We start from the raw sequence: 24,600 nt of genomic DNA on the forward strand, positions 1-24,600 counted from the left end.
TCCAGGCAATCTCCGAGAATCAGACACAACTGAATGGAATAAAAAAATAAATTCTCTACCATCTTTCCTGCCCACTAAGAGACTATTAACTGTGTATTATTCTTTCAGTACAGTAATTGAGATTTAGTTCCTGAGTTGGTCTATGGATTTGTGGAATTACAACCATGTTTGTGCCTGTTTTATGGGAGCCTGATGTAATATGATGTACTTCCATTAGGTGGATAGCTGCTTATAAGTAATTCCTTAGCTTTGAAGTTTTCCTTGGATCATAGACCTTGCAGGGCTGGGAACTGTAGTTCTCTAGACATTATTGGTTTGCAGCCAGTAGCATCTGTAGAAGCCTGTTGCTTTCATTAGAATGAGAAAAGCAAGTCATTGCATAATTCTGCAAGGTTGGATGTTTGTGCAATTTCATAATGAATGTACAAATCAGTTGTATAGCCTCAGGCTGCTGCACTCTTCCCACCCTCTTACCCTCCCTTGGTTCTTAGATCATTGGCCATTATAATGAGACTGATGAGAATTAACCTAACACTACATGAAGCACTGTTACTTGCAACTTATGGTCTAATCTCTGAATGCCCACAGTTAGCAGATACATCCTCTTAGATCCTACAGTAATGATCTTGATTAGAAAAGCATGAAGGTGACTTCTATTTGTATTTATTGAATGCAGGAAGGTTCTACACAATTAATAAAGAATGTTGCTAAAGCAAATCAGGCCTGGTGGTGTTGAGTGAAGGCTTACATATCGATCTTGTTTCCCCTTTCCTGTTTTATTCTCTTGTATGCAGACTGAACGGTGATATTGAGCAGCAAATTAAATGTAAGGGATCTATCCCCCATTCTGTGCAAACCATAGGCAAAATGGGTGGTGCATGTAGTGATGAATATATTATAGGTGAATGGAGTTACACCAACACAAATTGTGTGTTTTTTTATGAAACAGGTTTGCTGGGTGCATCACTGGGAGTGTACACATTTACATAGGAGATGGGTATTGCTTGTGTTCCTCTGTGTCAAGTTTGAAGCTGTAAAGAGTTGCTGTTGTTGGGTGTTTTTTTTTCTTTATTGCCTTGGAAACAGTCATGAAACTGATAGATTCCTTAAAGAGCTGTCATCTCTGGTGATTGAGAAGATGCTGTCTCAACACGTTTCAGGAGCTCATCAGTTTATGTAAAAAGTAGGTTTACTGGCTGCTCAGGATGTGCTGTTTGTTTTGCTTGCTTTACTGGACTATATTAGTCCTAGAATTTGTTGATGTGATTCCATCCATCTGTTTCCACATAAAGAGGAAAACAACAAATTTGGCCCAGCTCCCAGACATTAAATGAAAAGAATAAGATACTAGTTAAATGCGAACTATACTGTGGCAGGTAGACTTACAGCACCACAGCACTAAATCCACTTTTGGAAGCAGATTTCCAGCCCAGTTGATTTTTCTATAGATTTTCAAATTCATAGAAAAAAAAATACTGGGCCATTTAGAAGGCAGAAAAGGGCATTAGACTTTCCAAAATAAACAACATGATTAAGGTTCTTTCATCTTATTTTTTTAAACTATAAAAATGTTCTCAGCCAACTCAGTGCAATTTGCAAAGAAGCTTCTGGATTTTTGGGGGTGTTCTTTGAACAATCATGCAAGCCATGTAAGAGGGGAGAGCCTTGGCTTTCCTATCCATGTAAAAAGTAGGCCTATTGTCTTTTATTTCCTACTTGATTTTCTCTTTAGGGAAGAAGTAATGCTAGCATGTACTTCATTCCTAGTAGGGTCAGCAGTGCTAATTTTGGACAGGTCTGCTTCCAGTTTCTGTCCATAATGGGGAAAACAAAGGCTGTGATTTTCTTTGGCTCCTAGGCCATTTTTTTCTTATTGTGTAGAAAGCATCCAGAATTAGGGTGCTAATTTTATGATCTTATTTTGGGATATGGCTCTTACATTTAGACTGCTCTGGAAGTTTAGTTGATGCCCAATTACTAGGCGAATAACAACAAGGAAAATGATTTTCGGAAAGTGAGTGATGCTAAAATATTATGAGGGTGAGATTTTTCATAGAAAAATGCTGAGTCTGTTCTGAACTGTGCAAAAGGCTAATAACCAAAAAGTGTGGGGTTATGCACTCTTGGAAGATTTGGAACAAACGCTTTTTACTTTGTTCTCCTTTATGGAATCCACTTATTTAAAATGAATACAATTGTTAAAGCAGGGGTATCTGCTGATTGGAATAAGAGGGGCTGATGTAATCACTGTCAAAGCATTCACAGCCGTAAAATATGTTACAGGTTTTGGATATTCATGCAATGTTGCATTTATATACAATAATATATTTCCTTTGGGAACTGAAAACATTTGCAATTCTCACTAATCAGTTAACTTTGAATTTTCATTCTGTCAAAGTTCCTTCCTTCCTTTCTGGATATTGTGGTTTATTGAGAGAAGTAAAATGCCAAAGCCACTTGCTAGAGTTAAATATGCAAATCTTATTATTTATGAATGGAGTTAATCTAGCTTTCTTCTTTCTCTGATAGTTTTCCAACAACAAATAGGAACTTCCTATTCCCAATCTGCAGACAGGAACAGCTATTCAAATTAGGAACGTTACTTTAGATTTAAATGTATTTGGAAAAACTAACCACTGTGACTAAGAGCAAAAAAAAAAAAAGTTTACATTTTTCATAGAATGAGTGTGAATTTTATTTTATTCTTTTTCCTGACTTAGCTGATAGAAATTTGAATTTCATTATTAATTTAAACAAAAATTAAAAGCATAGCATAAGAAACTAGCAATTAAGATTCATTTGTTCAATCAAATCAAATCAAAACAAAAATATTTTACTATTGGAAATGTATTATGCAACTCCAGTTCCATTTCATAATATGCCCTTGGAAAGAAAGGCTAAATAAATGTAAGTTGTTAAAATAAATAAAATATTCCATAAGATATTTTTCAAAACTGAGGAAAAAGTTTCTACAGTGATAATATCCCCTGCAGATCATACTTTTAACAGTATCAAAAGGAAGGGGTGATATTAAAAGTATATTTATGTTTCAGCTGTCCTGGTAATTGTTTCTGTATGTTTAAGGATGACTTTATGGGTTTAGGTAAACTGATGGGAAAGATAATGAGAATGTTTTATTTTTATTACATGCTTCTTTTCTTTCCTTCAAAAATTGCTTATGGTATAAAATCCCAAATTGATACTTCCTATGAAGTATGATGTTCATTTAACTAATCTTCCTATTTCTTTATGTCATACTTTTACTTTAAAAGGGGAAAAAACTATCTAAGCTCTTAGACTGGGGTTTTTCCCAAGACCTGTTATTTCAACTGGTTTTAGTGAAGAGCTAAATTATATAGAAAGGCACACTATATCATTAAAATAAGTTCAGAAATGACTGGGCACCTCAATCAAATCAATGATGGTATTGTATTGTGAAACAAACCAATTAAATTCATGAGATGGATTTAGGAAGTCAGTGTAGAATTCCTTTGTGGAACTTTCTCTATAGTCATTTGGGAAACTTTTTATAATAATTCCATTTTGCTGTTATAAATACTGAGATAGTCCCAGATCAAATTCTGTTTATGCAGAATATTGCAGTCCAGCTGTACACTTCAGAGAAGCCATTAAAGGATACTGATTTACCATAGATTTGTCCTTAGTCTTTGAATTTTGTTCCCAAAACTGAGGGGGTACACCTGAGACTTGCCAACCTTACAGCAGTACCGTAAGAAGGACATGGCAAGAGAGATAGACTGCCCCTGCATAAATTGTAAATAGATCATTCTCCTTGCAACTGGTTCACTCTCTCCAGATGAAATTGAAAAATTACAGTATGTGAATAAGGGAGGATGATATTTATTAGGTAGAAGCTTTTTGTTGTCTGGAAAGATAAGGAAGAATAAATCTTATTTTATAAGAATTTTACTATTTTTCCTTTTATCACAAAGAAGCGAGCACCAAGAGAATGCAGGGATCAATAATTCACTGTGATTCATTGTTAGAAAATGAAAGCCTTCAAAATATTTTGCTTTGTCTACTTAATTCAAAAGTTTATGGCGGCCAAGTTCTAACAATTACCCATCTTTCCCCCTCCCCCCCAGCTTGTTTACTGAGTTTTATTCCTCCATTTTGGAGGGAGAAGGAGGCAAGGTTATGGTGAGGGAGAAGAAGGCAAGGTTAAGGTGTTATGCCAAATTTCTTTGTTGTTCCAAAGATTGGAGGTAGTGGAATCATCTTCATTTTCTCTAAATAATATTTCTTCATCTCCAGATGAAGAACCTTGGAGTATGACATAAATTCTGGACCTGGCTTTTACATAATATGCACAGGAAGCATATCTTCTTTCTTGTGTACACAGCTAAATCCTCATAGTTTTTTTTAAATGTTGCACTATGATATCAATTATTAAAACGTAAAGTTCAAAAACCAGCTTCCAAATTAAAAAAGATTTACATAATATATCAGAGCTAAAAGTGCTAAATCCCCAGAGCTGCCTGCCTTCCAGTCAGGTCTCTTCTTTATCTCTGTTCTGCATTACCTTGCTTGCATATTTCTCTTGTCTTCACATTCAGTTTTTTCTTGCCAATGCATAGGGATTAACCCAAGGTGTTGAGATGGATAGCTACAGATGCTTAACTTAGATGGCTGCCTGCCTAATAAAAGGAACATTGTGACATCCTGTAGCCAGCTTCTTGTCTCACAAAACTGCCTTAGAAGCTGTTATAAGAGATAGGGGTACCTTGTGTTTTCCTTGTCCAAAGTTCTTCCTTGCCTGAGTTGCCTCTATTTCTGATTGGATGCTGCAGTAGACAGATAGGAATACTCCTGGGAAGGTCAGATGAACTTTTCCTTTCCCTGGACATTCTGATGTTGATAGTAAGATGCTATCCTGTACATGTAGTTATGCTAAACCTATGTAGAATGAAACTAAGACTGATTAGCATTCAGGTTTATTCACTAAAGATAGATGGTTCCTTAAGTAACCAGGCACCACTACATGGAATACTTAAAGCTTCTGAGTAGTCTTCAAGTCAGCCCCATGTAGAGACCATTACAGTAATTGAGCCATGAAATGAATAAGGCACAAATAATTGTCTGAAGGGCCCCTTGACCTAGGAAAGGGTGCAACTGGCAGACCAGATGAAGCTGTACAAAAGCTCATTGAGCAGGAGTTGAGTCCAGGAAGAACAACCATCCCCCAAGTTGCTCCCTACTCTTGAAAGGGGAAATGCTATCCCATCCAAGGTTATTCTAACCCTAGATTTAGGTAGCTCTTAATGTCCATAATCCATAATCCCTCAGTCTTGATAGAATTAAGGCATTGGGGTTGGAACTCAGTAACCTCACTTGGATTGCCTTGATTGAAAAATAAAACTCTATACCAGCATATTTATGATACTGTCTCCAAATCAATGAATGACCTCACACAGTGGTTTCACCTACATTCTTTGCACTAGCATACTGAATGCCCAGTGTTAGCACTAAAGAAGTGAGAACTATGCCCATGGTTTTAAAATGGGACTAGATCTTAATAGCATAATTTACAATTTGTGACCTGATTAGAAGTGCATAGTAAAAGAGATGTATCTGCTGGCAACCAGTGGTTCTTAGTTTGGTAAGGATCATGATATAAAATATCAAAGCTGTCAAAGGCCATGGGATAAATCACTGAGAATCTGTTAATTCAGGAAAGCGGGTGGAAAAAGATTAGGATATAAACTCTGGAGACAGATCTGTAGAAAAGTTTTTGCCTTTTTTGCACTGCAGAAGGTGATCTCTTTCCATACATTATTTTGTTCTTGTCTGAAAGACAAAGTCTAATCCAACCAAAGTCATTTTTGAAAGTCTCCTGCCAAGTAAGTAAATTCCTGAATAATAGATTAAAGCTTTGGAGAGCCCAGATTTATTGATTAACCTTGTTGTAAAGTTTAGCAGCTTGATTTGACCTCATAGCCATTGCTATTGGGGAAAAAAAACCCTGTTGCCTTCAGATCAAGAATTAAATTACAAGTACAGACCTCCTGCAATTCCAGTGAATGCTGATCAAGTTGCTAATGCTTTGCTCCAGTATCAAAATCCAGGGGTGACCCAGATAAACCGCCCAGTTGAAACATCCAGCAAGTAGGCCAGAAAAAGCCCAGTGGTTCCTCTGACAGTTCCAGCTTAAGCCCTGCGGCTTTTATTCAAGCTGCTGTAATAGCATCATCCCTCTGATGCTGAGAATCACCTTCCTTGCCTAATATACAGGATGAGAAGCAAATTTACTGCCTTTCTTGGGAAATGTGATCAGTATGCTTCCTGAATGATGTAACATCATCAAAAACCATGTAGGATTTATCATGATCCTTATGAAGGGGGAGATGAAAAATAGATAACCCCTTATCTTATTCAAAATAGAGCTTTGACTTGGACTCCTGTGCTAGTTTTGTGGCATGCCTCAGAGATAACTTTGAAGATCTGGTCAAGTGAGTGCCTGCCAACCATAAGATTCTCTGCCAACAACAGGGTTACTGCTCAGTGTGGGAGTATGCCACTGAGTTTCAGCTGTTAGCTCAGGATGTGGGCTGGAATGAGAGAAACTTAATTGTCCAATTCATAGAGGGGATATTAGATGAAATAGGGACAAACTAATTCATCAAGGCACCCCAGAAACCATGGCAGCATTAATGCAACTTTGCTTGAATATTGATAGGAAACTCAAGGAATTGAAGAAGAATATGTTCAGAAAAGAAAGACAGTTCTATTTTCTTTCTTTCCTTCTTCCCACTTTCCTGCTAAACTTTGGAAATTGACCCCATATGAAACCAATATAAACACAAACATATAAAGAACGGTTGCAGGAATTGGGTATGTCTAGTTTAATGAAAAGAAGGACTAGGAATGACACGATAGAAGTATGCCAATATCTAAGGACTGCCAAAGAGAATTGGGGGGTGGGTGTCAACCTTTTCTCCAAAGTACCTGAAGACAAAGCAAGAAGCAATGGGTGGAAACTAATCAAGGAGAGAAGCAATCGAGAACACAAAGGAGAAATTTGCTGACTGAAAATCAGTGGAATGGCTTCCCTACAGAAGTTGTGGGTGTTCCATCACAGGAAGTTTTTTGAGAAGCGATTGGACAGTCATTTGTCCAGAGTGCAATAGGGTCTCATGCCTGAGTAGGGGGGGTTGACTAGAAGACCTCCAAGTTCCCTTATAACTCTATTATTCTGTTATACTGTAACCCATGTCACTTAGAAGTAACAGAGCTTCACTAATTCCTAGGTCTATTTTTTTTTTTTGAGATATTCTATTGCCTAGGACTATTTTGTGTAAATTTAACCACTTCATACTTGAGTGCCGAGCTGCAACTTCCCTGTTTGAAGCATTGATTAAATGTACTTCTGGAGAAGGGGGCAGTTTAAATAGATACCCTAACCACTCTAACTCTGGTTTATTGGGAAATGGGATGGCTCTAGCATCATAAAGGTTCAGAGACCAGAAATTATATAAAGCCTAGACATGCAGAGCTACACATCACCATTTAATCATTCTTGTTTCACTAAAGACTCAGACCATTGCTGAAATACACCTGCAAGTCTTTGTAGATTCTGATACCATAAGCAATTTCACTGAGACCTTTATTGCACACAAATATGATCTGCCTACTTAGTCTATCCAGCCTCAGCAAGAGATGAAATTATTTATGAACAGCTGTTTCACTCTGGATGTATCACAGGATACAATGTAACTCTACAACTCACCATCAACAATCATCTACCGGTCCTCATCCCTCTGCAAGTACCTCCTCTTTAGGTAACTGACAAAAATGTGATCTAAGCTGATGCATTTGAAAAGGGCAAATGGAAATCATAGATTCTGACCCCTCATTGGTTATGTGACAAGTTTATTCTTAAAGCTCAGATTTTCTCAGATCAGCACTATGCCACATCAAAGATAGAATTAATTGCCTGAAGGAGTATCTCAAGGGGAATTTATCAAAAGGTTTTATCTTCTTTCTTGCCAATGTTCCTATCTTTTTTTGTCAAGAAGGTTGGCTCTCTGCACATTATCCATCATTATTGGCTCCTGAAGTCAGTTGTCATTAGGGATCACTACCTTCTTTCCTTCATTTTTATCTCTTGGGTTTGTAGAAGATGATGCATATTTTACCAAATTGGATCATTTTCAGATGAAAGAGGACCATGAATATGTAATTGTCTTTAAATTTATGGTAACAGCTTTCAGACCAGTTAATACCCCATTTTTCTAAAGATTTCCAATCCTCCTTTCCATTATATTTTAGATAATTTTTGATGGTCTTTTAATTTTATTTACTTTATTTACCTAGGTTTAAAAAGTTTGATTTAGAGTGACTCTGAGTACTTTACATCATTCAAACTCAGAACCATAGAGAAAAGAACAAAGAAGTATATCTAGAAAAGAAACCATACCAATTAATATAATATCTTATGGGGACTCACCACCCTTCCACCCCAGGCCTGTGAGAATAACCAGGTTTTCAGTGCCTTCCACAATATCATCAGAGTTGGAGCTCTAGATTTCTGGGTAGATATTCTACAATGTGGGTACCATAAATAGAGACTGCAGACTTCTGATGTTCTACCAGATGACCTTGTTTAATTGAGAAGATTTTGCTAGTTTTTAGCTGACAGGTAGAAATCATCAGAAATAGGGGGTCCATAAAGTAAGAAAGTTTTGTGCCATGAAGAACTTTATAGGTGATAATCAGCATTTTCAATCGTGCTTGGAAGCTTATAGGGAGCCAGCTTGGGGAGCCCTGGTGTCACACAAGTGTATTGTAAGATGCCAATCACTGGTTGTGCTGCCATATTCCAGTCCACCTGAATTTTCTAGTGGTTTTTAAGGGTAGCCCCATATAGATCACATTGCATAGTCCATTCTTGAAGTGACTAGGATATGAATGACTCTCTTAAAAACTGCCTTGCTTAGCAACAGAAATTCTGATTCCAATTATGATCACAAGGAAGGAGATACTTGTATTGGATTATTAGGGCTACCATATTTTCTAAAAATAAAGATTGCTCCTTGAAAAAGTAAATTTTCTTCTGCCTTGATACCTGTCTGTACTATCTAGATGTACAACATTTTGGTCCTGATTTCACTGCACTGATCTTACCAAGTTACTTAGCTTTGGATAGATGACCTTTAGATGAGTGTTTGTTTTCTTTACTCTGGTTTTTCTGGGAAAGTGTAGTATTTTAGCTCTTGCATGTAAATCTCTATCCTTCAGACCAAAGTCTGATGGAGAAACCCAGAAGACTAAAAACTAATGCCATTTTAGAACAATACTCTTGGTGTTAGAAAAACTAAAAGAATTACTTTGACATTTCATCTATTGCTGTATTCATTTATAACTCAGTTTGTGTAGTACCATTTCAGGCCACCTTTCAGGCCACCTGTCAGTCATCACTTGCTCCAGCTGCCAAATGCTTTCCAACTTTACCTTGATACAATGGCCTTACATGCTTTTCAGGAACTTCAAACTGTGTTCTTGGTCTCCTTAACAAATACCTTGTCATTATTGTCAGGAAGCCCCTCTGCCCCTTGCTGTTGGCAATTATGCCTGGCTTTCTCCCCTCCATATAATCATCTTACAAAACTGGACACCAGGTTTATTCCACTTCACAGATAAGACCTGTGACTTTTTATTTACACCTTCCAGTCACTTTGAACAGATACCTACTTTTCTGTGGTGCCCAGATTTCCCCTTGAAGTTCTAGAACTTCATAGATTTTGCAGATTAGTTATTTTCCATTGATTTCCTCCATCCAAATGAGGTCCAAACATGGGAAAATAATAACAGACTATTGTTCTTGAAGAGTTCCCATAAAGAAATGGCAAACTGACATTCTCAGACAGCAGGAGATTTTATGACTGAAAATGGCTGCTGATTGCTGAATCCAGACTGCCAAATCTCTCCAGAGAAAGAAAAGTTCTTGATATCACCCATACATATTCTGAACAATTTTTTGTGTGAGTAAACCAAAGAAACTGATGTGTTTGTATCACTTGCTGGGAGTTGCAGGATTCCATGAAGTTCATTGCTGTTAATGTAACCACTTTATGGGCTCAAAATTTGACCAAAACTCACTTATTAATCATGTTGGAATTTAATTTTTTTGTTTTACTGTTTTTGAAGATTAAAAGCTTTTAGAACTGCAACTTTGATTATATTCACTGAGTTTTTCTTCAATCCTTTAAGAAAGAAGTTTCAATTACAAGTTTAAGGTTTGCAAGATTTTTTTTTTCTGAATATACAGAAAAAGGGTGAAAATTTTAGGATTGCATAAATGATTAAGGGTTCACATGGATTTGACCTGGAACTCTGAAATTAACTATACAGAATCCTTCCTGTGGGAAACTTTCTGTATTTACATCTGGAACTGATAAGATGACTTTGAAGGTTGGCCACTAGAGGGCATCAAAAGGAAATAAATACATCAATGAATACATCAAGAAAAATGGGATGGGTTTGAAAGTCATTTTTTAAAATTCTCCAACTGATCATATGGAGAAAGATAGAGTTGCTTTAAGGTGCTGAAGTCAGGTGCTAAGTTTGGGTTTCCACATGTACTGAAACACCTTTTGAATTTTGAAGACTTGAATTTCAAGTTCTACAAAGCCCTAGTGGATATGGGTGGAGGAGGCTCAGAGAAAAGAATAGTGAAACAAAGAAACTGAAACAATAAAATGGGGAGTGAAGTGGACATTACATTGTTTAATCTAGAATTCAGATCAGCTCCCCACAGAAATGTTTAATATAAAAGGAACAACAGAAATGAGTATATGAAATCAAGAATCTCTGTTTTTGACCTTTGTTTCCAGCATTTGTTCTTCTGGGAGTGTAAAATAAAAATGTAATTAATTAAGAGTAATAAAACAACTGTAAATTAAACATGGGTTTCTGTAGAAGAAAGCTCTCCAAAAGAGATGGAAATTACTTGAGTTTCTAGCTCACACCTGCAAATATGCATATCTTGAAACTTGCATTTGTAAGCTTTATTTTATAGAGATACATACCCAAGATCCATATATAGGGGAGTAGTCCAGAAGTCATACACAACTTTCATGAAAGAAACTTGCTTTCCCTTTCTGCATTCATTATTACAGCACTTTTGATACCTATTAATACAGATACTCACAAAGATGATTTTTGTTAATTTTGGCTTGTGTTAGTTTGGCATCATAATATGGTGACTTTTTAAGAAAGAGAAAAAGTAAAGGGTGAATTTGCATAGTAACAAATTAATCAGATAATTTTTTGCCTATATACTCCTAGTCAGTTACTGTATATCAGAGTTCTTAAAATGAGTTGTAAGACCCTGGGAATCATAAACAACTTAAAGTGGAGACTTACAAAATTATTTTAAAGTTGAACAGGTTTTAACATCAAATTATATAATTTAACATATCTTAAGTTGACCCACTTCAGGGCTTTTGGAATACTGTGTCCACAATGTCCATTTATTATGAGCTGTCTAGGAGATTGTAATGTGGAGGGCATCAGATTGGAGAAGATAGATATTCTTACATGTTAAGATTGGAATTGGTATCTCTGATTTATTTATTATTAATTTTTATTCTCTTGTTCTTTTGTAATTTTAAGATGAGTTTTTATGTTTCTAGAGTTATATATTTATACTATACATAAATAAAAGTCAGTTTATACGGTAGAGTATAAACATATACAGATGTAAACAAAATATGTAAGCTTCAGAGAAGAGCCCAAATAGTTACTCACTGTGTAGATTCTTTCATCCAAGCCATTTGGGGCATTTAGGCACATATCATAAAGAATGCAATAGGATGTTCTTTCCACTATTAAATAAATGAAGAGTTAACAAGGAAGTTTTTTCAGACATGCATGTTCATCTAGCTTTATAATTTGGTTCCATGTTTTTATCCTCACTAAAATTACAATTACATTACAGGCATAAAACCCGCAGATGAAACCACATGAAAATGTTATTTTGGGCCATGGCAAAATTGTCCTTGCCTTTCTTTAATCTATCAGTGTTTGTCACTTCTTTTTAAAGACTTCTCAAATCATACTATTTTCTCTAATCACAGGGAGCGTGTGTGTGGCACAATCAGTCAAGATTCCCCGGGAACCCAAAGATGGAGAATTTGATAAGATCATTCGACGCCTTCTGGAAACATCTCATGCTCGAGCTGTCATCATATTTGCCAATGAAGATGATATCAAGTAAGAATTTAGAGATTAATACTTTAGGATCTGTGATGGAACAGAGAGAGACAAAGAAAGAAAAGGAATGGAAAAATAGGGCACATAGAAGGGGAGAAAGCTAGATATAAATCTTGTTAATGAATAAAATGGAATATTGTCAGCATTTGCGAAGGCAGACCCGACACACGTGGCAGACAGAGAGGTGTGGAAGCAGTACTCAAGGACATTAGCGGACCCTCGCAGGGGAGAAAGCTAGATATAAATCTTGTTAATGAATAAAATGGAATATTGTCAGCATTTCTGAGGTAGGCTAAGTCAAAGAACAGACAATAAAAGGACTAGTTGTACTCTTAATAGAGGATATAATAACAGAATTTTCAAAGCCTGTTAGAGTTTTCCTCTGCACTTTGTCTTATACTGAATAGAATCAAGATGGGGTTATCTTGAGTTCCTTTTTCACCCTCTTCTTTCCCATAACGAAGCTGATATTTATTTAACAGTTCTTAAATTTCTTCTTGAAGGCTATTTCCATATTCCTCCTCCTTCTTCAATAACAACGTATCAGGATACATTTTCTGCTCTTCCTCTGTGTTTCAAAATTGTATCAGTACCTTCTATAGTTCTGTAAATTGATATGTTTCTGATGATTTCCTGTAGGTTAAATATATGCCCCCAACTTAGAAGAGGCTCATACTTCTTCAGTTTGGTGGTTTTAGAATCCTTTAGAAGCCATAATCCTGTCCCTGGGTTCATACCTCCTTGGACTTGCATGGCATAGAAAAGATCCCTCAGGAGTTTATAAATGATTTCATGAAAAAAGGTAAATTTGTGAAAGAAGTATTAATAATGAGTATATAAAAATCTGAATATTAAATTCCTGGATTTTGCTTCAGGAAACATTCCACTGAAATGCTTATGGGAAGCTTGTTCTTGGTTCTGCCATAAAAAAGCCCTCACGTTCTAAGGCATTTTAAAATATGATCTATAGATTCAAAGAAAATATGGTGCAAAGCAGACTGGCTACTTTGAAGTTTTCATCATCCAATCATTAATTTCAATTATTTAAAATACTTTTAGAAATTGGATATAATTTTGAAGCCTCCTTTTCAAAAACATTTTCCACAAAGATTATGGTTTTGTGACGAAATTTTGAAGTCAGCTTCCATGGACTTTATCTTTAGTAATTAAAAAGGGTACTTCTACTATTCTCTCGTAGTCACTGGAAAGCAAAATATGCCTTTTTCCAATGGAGTAAATGGAACTATAACACAAAATGAAAAACTGAAAGCACACAATCCTCTGATTTAGTTCTTTAGATCTTGCAGTTGTGAGTTGCACCTGATCTTGCAAGTATCTAATTCATTAATCAACAAATGTTGACAAATATAAGTAAATTGACATGGTCAATAAAGTTTGCATCAAACAGTTTAAGGTTTTTGTAATGCTCTTCAAAAATACTGTATGTTATTTCTTCCACCAAAATCAGGAGATTTCCCTTGTAGCATAAATGACAAGTACCTTTTAGACAGAGGTTGACTCTAAAAACATTTACCTATCTGAAAATAAGCAGTGAACTGGAGAATTGTACTCTGGTGGCAATAGTTTACATGCATCTGAAAAATTCCTGTTTTTCAGGTAATGCTAAGCTCACATGTACTACTGAGCCAGATGATTTCTTAGGATTGATTCACTTGATTCATGCTTGTATTTCTGGGTACAACATGTAAGAGCTGTTGTGATTCTGAAAGCTGCATATATACTGTATTTTTTCAATCTTCTCAAATGGATTTATATACCTATTTCTAGATTACCTTCTTTCTTATAAATCTAAACATTGTAGTTGCATAGTTACCATGATAAGCTGAAAATTCACCCCAAACTGGTGGTCTCCCAATGCCATGGTGATGATGGGAGTATTAGTACAACTATGAGACAGTCTGAGAAGGCTGGGAAAGGAATGGTGAGGAGACCTTTCTTAATATATTATATATTTCCCACCAAACTAGCATTAACTGAAATCTGTATAGTTCTCAGATCCTTGATTCCACCTAGTTTCGCAGGGCTTGACACCCATCTCATCAATTGTAAAAGAAATTTCTCCTCTCATTTATAGTAAGTTAATTATGGCAAATCATTCAAAAAGATTTGCTACCTGGCTTGAGTCACCTTTTCTGAAACAAGCTGCTAATAGCCCATATTCTATGTCTGGAGTTTTGTACCTATTTTGCCTTCCAATGTTTTCCAAGCTCACATACCATCTCCCACACACTATTGTATATGGAAAAAGCCCCTTTTATTTAAGAGTGAGTAGTTCGCATCTATTGGTTAGTACAAGAGAGCTTAGGAGATGAACCAGCTTCTGTGCTTCCATAAAACCTATGTGATTTTGTATGTGTGAGTGTGACTTTGTGTCTGCTCAAGATGCAATAGTAAATTATATGTAAATTGTGGAAAGATCATGTACTATGTGGAAACAATGGAGAAAGTGAAAGTTGGGTTCTGTACTTTAGTCCAGAGTTGCATTGTTGTATATGCTGCAAATATAATTGGCTGCCATTTTGTCAGATGGGGACGTGAATTGGAGCTTTTCATGCAAGAAATCTATAGCTCTTCCTCAATATGACTTTCTTGGTAGGCTGGGATTACATCCCACATAATTTCTTTGTGATTTTTATATATACAAAGTCATTTTCCATGTTGTCTTTATTTGCCTAGATTTTTTAATTTAAAACATCTCAGACTCAATGCAAAGCAATACAGAGCTGTGTTAATTCATGAAATAAAAATAAATCTAAAATCCATAGCTGGACAGTAACTTTATTTCTTTGTTTATTTAGGTGCCTTGCATGAATGACTCTAAATGGCTTACAACAAATGCCCTGCAAATGGGAATGATTTTAATCTGCTTCCTAAAGCATAAAAAGTAGAAGCTAGCCTCATTTCAGGAAACCTGGAGAACGATTGCCAAATGTTACTGTTGAGAATATAGTTCTCCAGGTTTCCCCTGCCATATCTCTAGAGATAAACGTTCTGTCTTGGTTAGATTGTATAATTGAGCAAATTCTACCCAAAGATGCTGCCAAATATAACAAGAGTCCAAGCTGCATATATCTTTACTGTTTAGGTTATAATCAGCATCTTGGACTGAGCCCAGGAGACTATTGGCAACTGGTTCTGCTTTTATAAAATATGTGTTATTCTGATGAACTCTGAGTAGGCCTGACCATCAGGCAAATAGTTATGTTCTGTGCCAGTAGTTATTGCAATGGTTATTAAGATCAACCAAAATGAGAAGCATATCTGGTTTCGTTTCCAATTTAGTGAGTCATTGCTTGTTAATTTTATTCTTCTCACTTTCCAGTATTCCCTCAACTGTGAAGTTAAATGGATAGCCTTGGACCAATCTCTCATTTCCACCCCCACAATTTTGGTCACATGAATATAGGAACATATGTATCACTCTGAGCTGCTGACAGTGAAATGCAGTCCAATATAATAAATCACATGATGAATATTTTATCATAACTTTCACCAGTGTATTAGTTAGTGTATTAGTTACTAATAGCAGTGTATTAGTTTTCAGATAAGCTTAATTTCTAAACTTAAAAAGTAGATTTACAGTGGGATAGATGGTCCAGAGGAATTTGAGTGACCTTAAAAAAATCTAGGAAAATGTTGCTTGCTTGAATGTAGGCTCCATGAAATTAACAAAAACAACTCCTCTCAATAGATTAATTGAATAGTAATTGTTTACAAACTGAATATGAGCTAGCAGTGTGATATGGGGGCAAAAAAGACAAAGGGAATTTAGGCTTCATCCACAAAGGAGAAGAAGGAAATTTTCTACTCGATTTTGGTTTGGCCAGATCCTTCTTCCACTACTCTCCAGATTTAGGCACCACACTTTATGAAGGATTCAATGAAATTGGGACAAACTCAGACAAAGGGAATAAAGATAATTTTGGGATAGGAACTAAAAAGAAATGAAGGAAGTGATCATGTGATGAGGATGCTGAGGAAATACAATAGCACTGTTCAGATATCTGAAAGGATGTCACAGAGAAAAAAAAATCCAAGACCTGATTGCTAGCATTCCTGAGTGCTGGACACAAAATAATGTTATTTAAGTTATAGGAATGCAGATTTGCACAATTTAAGAAACTTCCTATCAATAAGAGTAATTTGGCAAACAAATCCAATTATTTAGTAAGATGCTAATTACCTATTACTGGTTATATTTAAGTAGCATTTAGGCCACTGTCTGTCTGAGATTCTTTATTTGGATTCCTACACTGGTTACATTTTACGGTATAAACTGCCTCTTCCAATTCTTTAAATTTATTGATTCTATTATTCTAATAAGGGAATCACTACTCTTAGTTTATGGTAATACTTAAATTGTATATTATTCTTGGGCTGTTACAGGAATTTTCACTTTTAATTTCTCCAGTAGTTCCATGTCTAGGTACTAGATGATGGCCCTTATCCTTGAACATTTCAGTTCTATTTGTTCCACTGCTTTACTAAATGACCTTGAAAAATTCTCTTTCTCTTCTTTGCCTTTCTCTTTCTCATAATGATGGCAATAAAAATTTTTCAGGCTGTGCAACAGCTATTATTAAGTGTTGCCACAGAACATAATGGCATTTTGAGGTCTTGAGATAGATAGGACTATGGTATAAAATTGAAACATGGTGGAAAACTCACTCTCAAAATGACAAACAACTGGAGAGAATCCTGTAATCATTTTACTATTTCTAAAGCTAGAAAGTAGCAGAAAGTCATTGGTCTCTTGAAGAAGAGCAAGAGTGCCAGGGTTACATAGATCTTATATAGAATATTGATCAAATATATTTTAAGCATATCCACATTCTATAGAGGCCCCAGAGAATTAGTTTACAACTGATCAGGATGCAAGATAAGAAAGAAGACACGGTATTATTCAAAGTGTAAAGACTTTACAGTAACATTCTTTGAAATACAGCATAACAGCTTTGATATATGGGAGGTGCCAAGATTTTAATTGTTATTCTAAAAGGTGATCCCTACTTAACTGCAGAAAACAGAAGAGATAAGGAAGCAGTCACTGCAACATCCTTGAATCTGTTACATTTCACTAAAGACATAAATTCTATGGATATTTGGAGTCCCTGGCAGAACATTGACACAACTATAAAATATCCTCAACTAAATAAACGACCCAAAAACTATGTTGCAAAGAATTGCATATGGTATTATAGAGTTAGCTACTCCTTTAATTTTTTTTGTTTTTGTTTCAATTCTATTTCATTCCTCCGTAGTATAAACTTGACTTTGATGCTATTTTGCTCCATGCTACTTGCTGTCATTGCATGCTGTTTACTGTCATCTGTCTTTCTTATCATGATCAGTACTGTGTCTGCTGCTTCCTCCTTTCAAAAGCACTTGCTCTTTCTCTATGACTCCAGGGCTGTCTGTCATTCAGTTTTGTTACCTCTACTCTCTTAATCACTTTTTAATCAAGCTTGATATTGACAAAGCATCCATTGATCCACTGGACACCCCTTTCATTTATTTTCCAGCTAAGGGCTTATTTAAAACCAGCCAAATATACTTGCTCTTCAGTTTGGTAGCTCTAAACTGTGTAGAGAGTTCATCCCTGTTTGTTTTAGTCGTAACTCTGCCAAGACTCCATCTGGTTGCTTAAGATGGAACATCCTTGAAGATGGGTTTTTTTTTTTTTTTTGAGGCAGGAGAAGTTCTTAACATTCAGAGAAAGAAAAATGTTGCAGATCTCCAGGCACATTTTGACATCTGCTTATTTAGAGAGCAAATAACACAGTTGTAAGTCATCTTATTCCAGTAATGTTAAAATGAATTATTGAATCATATGTCAGGTTGATTTAAAAAAAAGGTCATTGATCAAATGATATAGAAATCATCAATCAGCCTTGACTATATAATGATCCATTTTGGTAGAACGTTCCTGAGGCAGCCACAATCCTTCCAGCCACTCTTGAGAAGGGAAAGGACTCCCAATTGCTTCTGCTTAATGAGAATATATGGAATCTCTTCTTCTGACTCTTTTTCTTATCTGGGCAATATCTAAATTAATTGTGTTGCTTTGAAGAAAGAAAGAAAAACACTCCAAAGATGCTGTATTAACGTTTCTTAAAATCATAGAGTTGCACATACTGTTATGCACATATCTGCTACACTTTTTCAATTTTATTGGAAGGAAAATAAATGGCTTTTGATTCTCTCCCTCCTCCTCCCAATAAAAGCAGGTTGGTGACATTCTTGTGTATGGAATGGGAAATTCTTGCCTTAGTAATGAGGAGGTTGTGTGGATGTTTTATAAGGGTTATATCATCTCTCCAACACCTTTCTCCAGCAACCTTCCTGTCTTCCCCCATTTTTATTCAAGTTCATAGAAAGACAATATACTGCAGCTCCTCCCATAGAGGAAATTTACATAAGAAAAACAACTGTACTCTGTCATTTTGCCAAAAAAAAGAAGTTCAAGATGATACTCATATTAATGCTAAAGGCTTTCTAAAGCTTCATGAGAATGAGGTAGAAAAATGGGACAATTTTTGCCAAGGCCGAAAACTTTTGAACCTTTTGAAGAAAGCCTTTTGCATAACATTTTCATGAAGCTACCTTGGCTGTTGTTACTGAGCTCTGACGCCATTTCTGCCTAATCTTTCACTGCTTAAAATTATGTGGCTCAAAGATAATAATAATATAATAGGCAAAGTATCTTTGTACCTCTTCCCTCTCACATTTTCAAGGAATTTTTGATAGCTTATGTTAATGATTTATTACAAAAGCAGTAATGTTAAACTGTGAAATCTTGAAATAAGGCTGCAATCCTGTATAATAGTTAAGTTCCATTGAACTATATAGTAGTTTCCACTGATCTAGGAGAAACATTTTCTCTTCCAAACTTTCAAAATCTAACCTCAGTTCTTTGGAACAGATATTGAGCACATGGGAAGTAATGAAAGTTGGAGAAGAAAGATACCCTATTATAGAGTGATGGTGGATTTCATCTACAAGGTCCAGTATAAACCTCACTGAACTAAGTATGGGTCATAATTTTGGTGAAGACTTGCACAGGATTATGTCCCAAGGTGGAAGAGCTGCAATTCAAACGTAGAGCAGATGCTTTCATGTAAAAGATCTCAGTTTCAGTTGCAGCATCTCCAGTTAAAGGTGTGCAAGACCTCTGGTTCTGTATTGCTGTGTCCCTGTCCAACAGACTGGAAGTTTGGGATTCTTTTAGATTCTAAAGCAGTGATCACTATATGAGCAGGTAAGCCTTTATGCCAATGCAGGATAAGAAAGTAGCATAACAGCAAATTAACATGAGCTAGTTGTCACGAAATAGCCAATAATATAACATAGCACAAGACAAGGAGCAAAGACTGTTCAAGAATAGAAATATACAAAGAAAGGAAGGCTGTACACCCTTCTGCCAATCACGGAATTCCAAAGAGATGATGGTGGGTGGACCACTTCAAAGCCAGAAAACATACTGCATTCTCCTGTTTAATTCTGTTCTGTTGCACGTGGGAGGGGGAATCTATAGCGTATATAAGTTCTGAATCATCATTACCCACACTGTTTTTTAAAATTGCCTCATTTCACAGGAATTTGCCAAGGACAAGCTCATCTTCTCTTGTACTTGGAATGCTTTGTTTAATTCTACCATAATTGAGATGATCATGGTTAAGGAGTAGTTTGGTAGTTAAGGCATCAGCCTAGAAACCAGAAGACCATGAGCTCTAGTCCTACCTTAGACATGACATCACCTGGTGACCCTGTCACACACACACACACACACACACACACACACACTCTCCTCCCTCCTCCCTCCCTCCTCTCCTCTCTCCTCGCTCTCCTCCCCTCCTCCTCCTCCCCTCCCCTCCTCCTTCCCTTCCCTTCCCTCTCCTCCCTCCCTCCCTCCCCCCCTCCTCTCTCTCTCTCTGTTCCAGGATTCAGGCAATGGCAAATCACTACTGAAAACTTGCCAAGAAAACTGCAAGGCTTATTCAGGCACTTGCCAGGAGACAAGACTGACTAGAAGGCACCATAACAATATTAATAATAAATGGCAATGAGACCATCTCAAAGTTAACAAGTATCTGTTTCCCAGAGTTTTTAGATTGAAAATGAGATGCTCCACCAAGGACACAGACAAATAAAATAATCTTACTCTTTAGTGACTAAAATAAATAAATGTTTAATTCTATATTACAGGTAGCCCTTATTTAATTATCAGAATGCACCCAGAATTTCCATCATCAGGTCATGTGTTAAGCAGGTTAACACATGATCTGACTTGATTTTACAACCATTGTAAAGTGAATCACCCTGATTGTTAAGTGAATCATATGGTCATTAAGTGAATCCATTCCCCCAGAGGAAAATAGCAAAAAATGCCACAAATCATGGTCATGTGGACATGAGACACTGCAACTGGCTGCCAAGTGTCCAAAATGGTATCATGTGACTATGGGAGGGTAGTAATCAGTATCTTTTGGGGAATACATTGTACCTTTGAACAGTTGTCAAATGAAGACTATCTATACAGGAATAAAATTCTAGGTACCAAGAAAAAGAAGTTCACATCACTATTCAGTTCCTCTTCTATTCAAACCCTTCCAAGTCCTGATAAAACAACTAGCACCATTACTAATGGTGCAGTAGAGTTCCCATTAATCTGATAGATAGTTCCCAGTTAGAAATATAAAAATTTGACTGGATGTAAAGTAGTTTTCTATCTTCCTGTACCAAAAGTTTTTAAACAGCTTTTTGGTCATGATGGAGCTTGTTATTGGTAAGAGTAAAAATACAGTTAATAAATATTTGGACATTGACAGAGGAAATACGACTCTTATTTTTCAATTTTCAAAAGACTTTTAATAGTATCAGCCATTATATCCATTTGGATTACTGTACTGAAAGTTTTGAGAATGGAAGGTATTATTATTTGGACACAGTTTCTGCTTAAACTACACACTGGTATATGAGGTCTCTCCATATGGTCTCCACTGCTTTTTAATATCTGAATATGTCCAAATATGGAGGTTTGGAGCAGAATGTTAGTAACAGATATATCCAGACCTATTTTTCTGAAACATCTTCAGATAACAGAGTGGTTCTCTTGAATATCTGCCTTCAGTTGATAATGAATTGAACGTGGGGGGAGTGGGTTTCATATATTGAATTTGGAATAAGACAAGATGAAGATGTTCTTTGTGAGTGTCAGGGTAGGTTTTGTTCCAAATTGAATTACACTTTTACGAAGGAGCAGATATACAGTTTTGGAGCATGTCTTGATTTTCATCTCTCTTCAATTTCCCCAAGTGAGACAACAGTTAGAGATACTTTTCATTGGCTTTAAGTGATATGCAAACTCCTTTTCTTCCTGGAAGAAAATGATCTTAAAACAGTCGTGCATATAGTATTCTGGTAATCCAAGCTTAAACAATTATGGGACTGCCTTTATGTCTAGTCCAGAAATTTGAGTTGGCACCGAATTCAGCTGCCAGGTTGCCCTTTGGAAGATCACATTACACTTGTGCTAAAAGCATTGTAGAATCAATCACTTTGTTGAATAGATGAAATACAAAGTGTTGATTATTATATTTAAAACCATCTATGGATTGGGTTCAAGGCATAGGACAACATCTCTTGGGTTATCCCTCCCTACTTATTGAGATCATCTGAGGAGGTTCAGTTAAACATGCTGCAGGCAGCCAGGGATCAAGCCTTGTCTGTAGTCACCCAAATTCTTTGGAATTAACTCTCTGTTGAACTGTGGAACTTAACTTACTTTTTAAAAAGCCCTATGACATGGTTTGAATTGTTTATTTTGTTTACATTATTTTTTTATTTTGATTTTGTTTACCCTATTTTTCTTTTAATTTAGGTTTTAAGCTTTTACTATAAATTGTCAAGAAACTTCAGTAATTGGCAGTGTAATACTTTTAATAAATAATAACTAAATAAAATTTCTTCCAGCTATTGCAATGCAATCAAGAGCACATGTTAGTTACTGGGCTTGGCAGCAATTTCAGAAATTGGAATAGGTTGTGCAGAGTAAATTAAAAATGGGATTATCTGGTGATGCAGAATGGCACAGGCAACAGTTTTCCCCTAGAGAACATTATACCATCATTTCAGGTGATATTGGAACAAAGATGCTAGGTAAAAAAAGCAAAATTACATTTTACTTCAATACTGTAACTAAGTTCTCCTAAATCCTTATGTCATACCCCCCAGAGTTTAATTATAAATGGGATGTATATTATGGAGACTAAAAGAGCTGTAGAATGTCAAATTGCTCCTAAATACATGGTCTCGCTAACTCTATGTTACTTCTTCACATTAATAATATGGGGGAAAAGTTCCTGTATACCTGATCCTGGTTGTCCAGCATTCATTGATTCTTTAAATGCACACCCCATATTTTCAAGAAATAAAGGATCACTGGATAATCAACTTGTGAGCTATAGTCTGCAAAGATATGATCTGATTAGGTTATACTTGGTTTGAAGATGTTAAAGGTTGCTTTGAAAAAGAATCCAGGTTCGGATTTCTATCTGTATCCATAGATTTAATGTTGTGCAGAGAAATAAATATGGAAAATAGCACTTAATGCTGTGAAAATTGGTAACTGAATAGATTACTTCTGGATATGACTGGACATGCCAAGTTAATTTTATTTGCAGTTTGTATAGTGAACATGATGTGGGTGCTTCCTGTCTTGTCAATTTGACACAGTGCCTGCATCCGTTTAAATATAAAACCCCTGATGACCTGGTTTTTGCTTCTGTCTCTCTAGGAATGTGTTGATGGCAGCAAAGCGAGCCAATCAGACTGGACACTTCATCTGGATGGGTTCTGACAGCTGGGGCTCCAAAATTGCCCCTGTGAGAGATGTAGAAGAGGTTGCAGAAGGATCTGTCACTATCTTGCCCAAAAGGGCATCTGTTAGAGGTAAGACTAGAAATGTTCAAGAGCTGTAGCTTGTTCTTTGAATTTGGTACGTATATAAAAATAAAAATCTGTTATCATTGTTTTTAGCTTCTAATATCAATACAGATGCCATCCTTGGTTTTTTTGTGATTATGGAAAGAAGCTTATCTTGATTTGGGGTATACTAAAGGCCTTATTGCTTGAATGTCCATGATTTTCCTTGACTTTTGTTTTGCTGAAACTTATATCTAAGCAACTGCTTGTTTAGCAACAACTGATTTATGTCTTGCTTATGATCAGGCTGTTGGCTGAAAAGGTGTCTCAATCTGTTGAAAAATGACAGTAGATGTTCTGAGCTAAAGTGGATATTTTCATGCTTATGAAGCCTATGTTGCTTTATGTTAAAACTTAAGTATCATCAGCCACGTGTGGCCAAAGCAGAGGCTCAGGAGTTAGTCTCACATTTAGGGAGTAGCAAGCTTCTGAGTATATAAGCCCATCAGAACTAAAATTATAATCCTTTTATACAAAAAAATGCAAAACCAACTCATCTCCCACCCTCCAGCACTCTTTATTTCAGCATCCAAATTCCATTTTAGTTGCTGTGATTATTAAACAATTGGGAGTCAGAAAACCTGGTGATCTAGTTCAAGAAAAGGCATGTGTGGCTCTCCAGATGTTGTTAAATTTCAACGCTGATCATTATGGCAAATGAAGAATGATATGATCTGCAGTCCAGCAGCATCTGGAAGACCATAGGTTGCCCACTTTTCATGCCAGTAGATAGTGATCCACCATATACTTTCTTCCTCCCACAGAGATATGGTTTATAACATGGAACACATTTCTGGTTTATGGGATCACACACTGATGCTTAATTGTGGTAACATTTATACATGCCATAGATAATCATAACAATATGCCATCTGGAAGATTCTTTCTGAAATACTCAGTAATTGTTATGATCATTGGGAGTGATACATCCCAGCTGAAATGGACAAAAGGATATTAAGTGGGGGCTATGATGAAGTTGCCACATACAGGTTGTAAAAATCCAGACAACCATGCCATGGCAAGAAGAAGGAAAGGCTAGCCCTTTGCTATCACCTAACGGTCATTCAGAGTTTATAGCCAGATGTTAAGTTAGATTAAGATTTCACAAATTTGCAAAATGGCAACAGTACTCACTTGAGTGATTTCTTTTGTGTTACTGTTGGACAAGAAATGAATGTACCTTGCAACTTTTTCCTTGATTCATTTCTAGGGTCATTTTGAAAGCTGAAGCCAGTGTGCTTGGCTTTGTACTTTGAGTGAACAGCATTTTCTTATAAATGACAGATTAAGATCCTTCTTCTCCAGTATGAGAAACAGTTATGAAATCAGAGATACATTTATCAGTATACTTTGTTAGTGTAC

The 24,600-nt window shown here is 36.2% G+C and overlaps 1 protein-coding gene across 1 annotated transcript in view; it reads left to right on the forward strand.

Annotated features, from left to right (window-relative positions):
* The window catches only part of GRM4 (glutamate metabotropic receptor 4), a 346,515-nt gene that overhangs the window by 231,673 nt on the left and 90,242 nt on the right, over positions 1-24,600 (forward strand). Inside the window, exons 4-5 of the mRNA XM_087929596.1 lie at positions 12,099-12,234; positions 23,051-23,205. Of these exons, the coding sequence (XP_087785722.1) occupies positions 12,099-12,234; positions 23,051-23,205 (291 nt within the window). The remainder of the gene's footprint in view (positions 1-12,098; positions 12,235-23,050; positions 23,206-24,600) is intronic.

The sequence above is a fragment of the Pseudonaja textilis genome, chromosome 3 (assembly GCF_049901715.1).
Source record: "Pseudonaja textilis isolate UNSWEBS1 chromosome 3, rPseTex1.2, whole genome shotgun sequence".
NCBI classification, from domain to species: Eukaryota; Metazoa; Chordata; class Lepidosauria; order Squamata; family Elapidae; genus Pseudonaja; species Pseudonaja textilis.